Here is a 1,225-nt window from a genome sequence, read left to right as displayed (position 1 = left end):
ACATAAAACAAAAACAGGCTGCGTTTCGGGCTGGCAGCAAGCAGGGTGGCTTAGGGGACATGAGGGGACACGGGCTCACATTCTGCGGAGGGGCAAAACTGCCCCACAGGCCCCAGGAGCAGGGCCTGCACAGGCATAGCAGGAGATGGGCACATGCTGCAAGGAGCTGGCAAGTCCCGGGGGCTGCAGCAGCACCAGGAGGGACACGAGGTGGCTCGCAAGGGGCTTGCGAAGCCCCCGGCGGAGGCGCCCGAGCCCTTGCGGCGCACAGGCCCTACCTGACTCTTCCAGCATCTTGACAGCTTTGGCCTTGGCCAGCTCTAGGGCAGTGACCCAGCGCTGCCGCTCCACCTCCGAGCTGGCCTTGAGGTGGTAGGTCTGGGCGCCGCCGTTGGAGATGATGAAGTTGCAGGAGTCCTCCACGGTGATGTTGGCCGTGGCCAGGTTGATGGTGCCGCGGCAAGTGTGCCGCATCTCGGCTTTGGACCTGCGAGGGGGGGCAGGTCAGGGGCACGGTGAGCGGGATGGGCAGCGCCAGGGGGGCAGCACCAGGATCCCCCCTGCCCGACCCTGCCGCGGGAGCGGATGGAGCTGGGGGGGGGAAGAAGAGCCGGCAGGGAGGAGTGGGATCGTGTGCGAGCCCAGCATCCATGGCCCCAAGAAGTGCCCAGCTCTCCTCGGTAGCCGGGGGAAAGAGGCAAGGCGGAGGCGGGGGCTGGAGGGGGGCAGCCCCTCGCTGCGCCAGGCAGGCCGTCCTCGCCTCCCCCGTGTCCGGGCTGGCGCCGAGCTGCTCGGAGGCCACGGGAAGGGAGCCTGGCATTCCCCACGCCACAAGCGCGGCTATTAATAGGGCGAAGGCTCCGGCACGGGCGATTTTGCCAAGCCGGCCGGGCGGCCGCGCACCCAACGGCGGGGGGATTTCACGTGCTGACGGTGCGAGGGGGCCAGGGCCGGCGGCGCCGCTCCGGGGAAAGGCAGCGGGGCTCCCCACGCCCAAAGCAAACGCGAAGGCCACGTCGCACGGCTGTGGACGCGCCTTCGCGGAGCGGGGCCGTGCCAGGCTGCCGCAGCCCCCCCCCCCCGTCCCCCGGCTTCCACGTCACCGTGCCCCGGGTCCCGCCGGGCGGCGCCACCAGCCGCAGCGGGGCTGGCGGCACGGAGGCGCGGCGCAGCCAAGCCGAGCTCCGCCCGGGCCACCGAGGGCGGCTCGGCCAAGGTCACCGGG

At 71.3% G+C, this 1,225-nt stretch overlaps 1 protein-coding gene across 1 annotated transcript in view; it reads right to left on the bottom strand.

Annotated features, from left to right (window-relative positions):
• Positions 1–534, bottom strand: part of OSBP (oxysterol binding protein) — a 7,511-nt gene extending 6,977 nt beyond the window's left edge. The window contains exon 1 of the mRNA XM_026058975.1: positions 279–534. Within this exon, the coding sequence (XP_025914760.1) occupies positions 279–474 (196 nt within the window). The 5' untranslated portion in view covers positions 475–534. The remainder of the gene's footprint in view (positions 1–278) is intronic.
• Between the last annotated feature and the right edge of the window lie 691 nt (positions 535–1,225).

This window comes from Apteryx rowi, unplaced genomic scaffold (genome assembly GCF_003343035.1).
Source record: "Apteryx rowi isolate R43461 unplaced genomic scaffold, aptRow1 scaffold_1502, whole genome shotgun sequence".
NCBI classification, from domain to species: Eukaryota; Metazoa; Chordata; class Aves; order Apterygiformes; family Apterygidae; genus Apteryx; species Apteryx rowi.
Note: the sequence above shows the minus strand (reverse complement) of the source record. Positions and strands in the feature narration are given on the sequence as shown.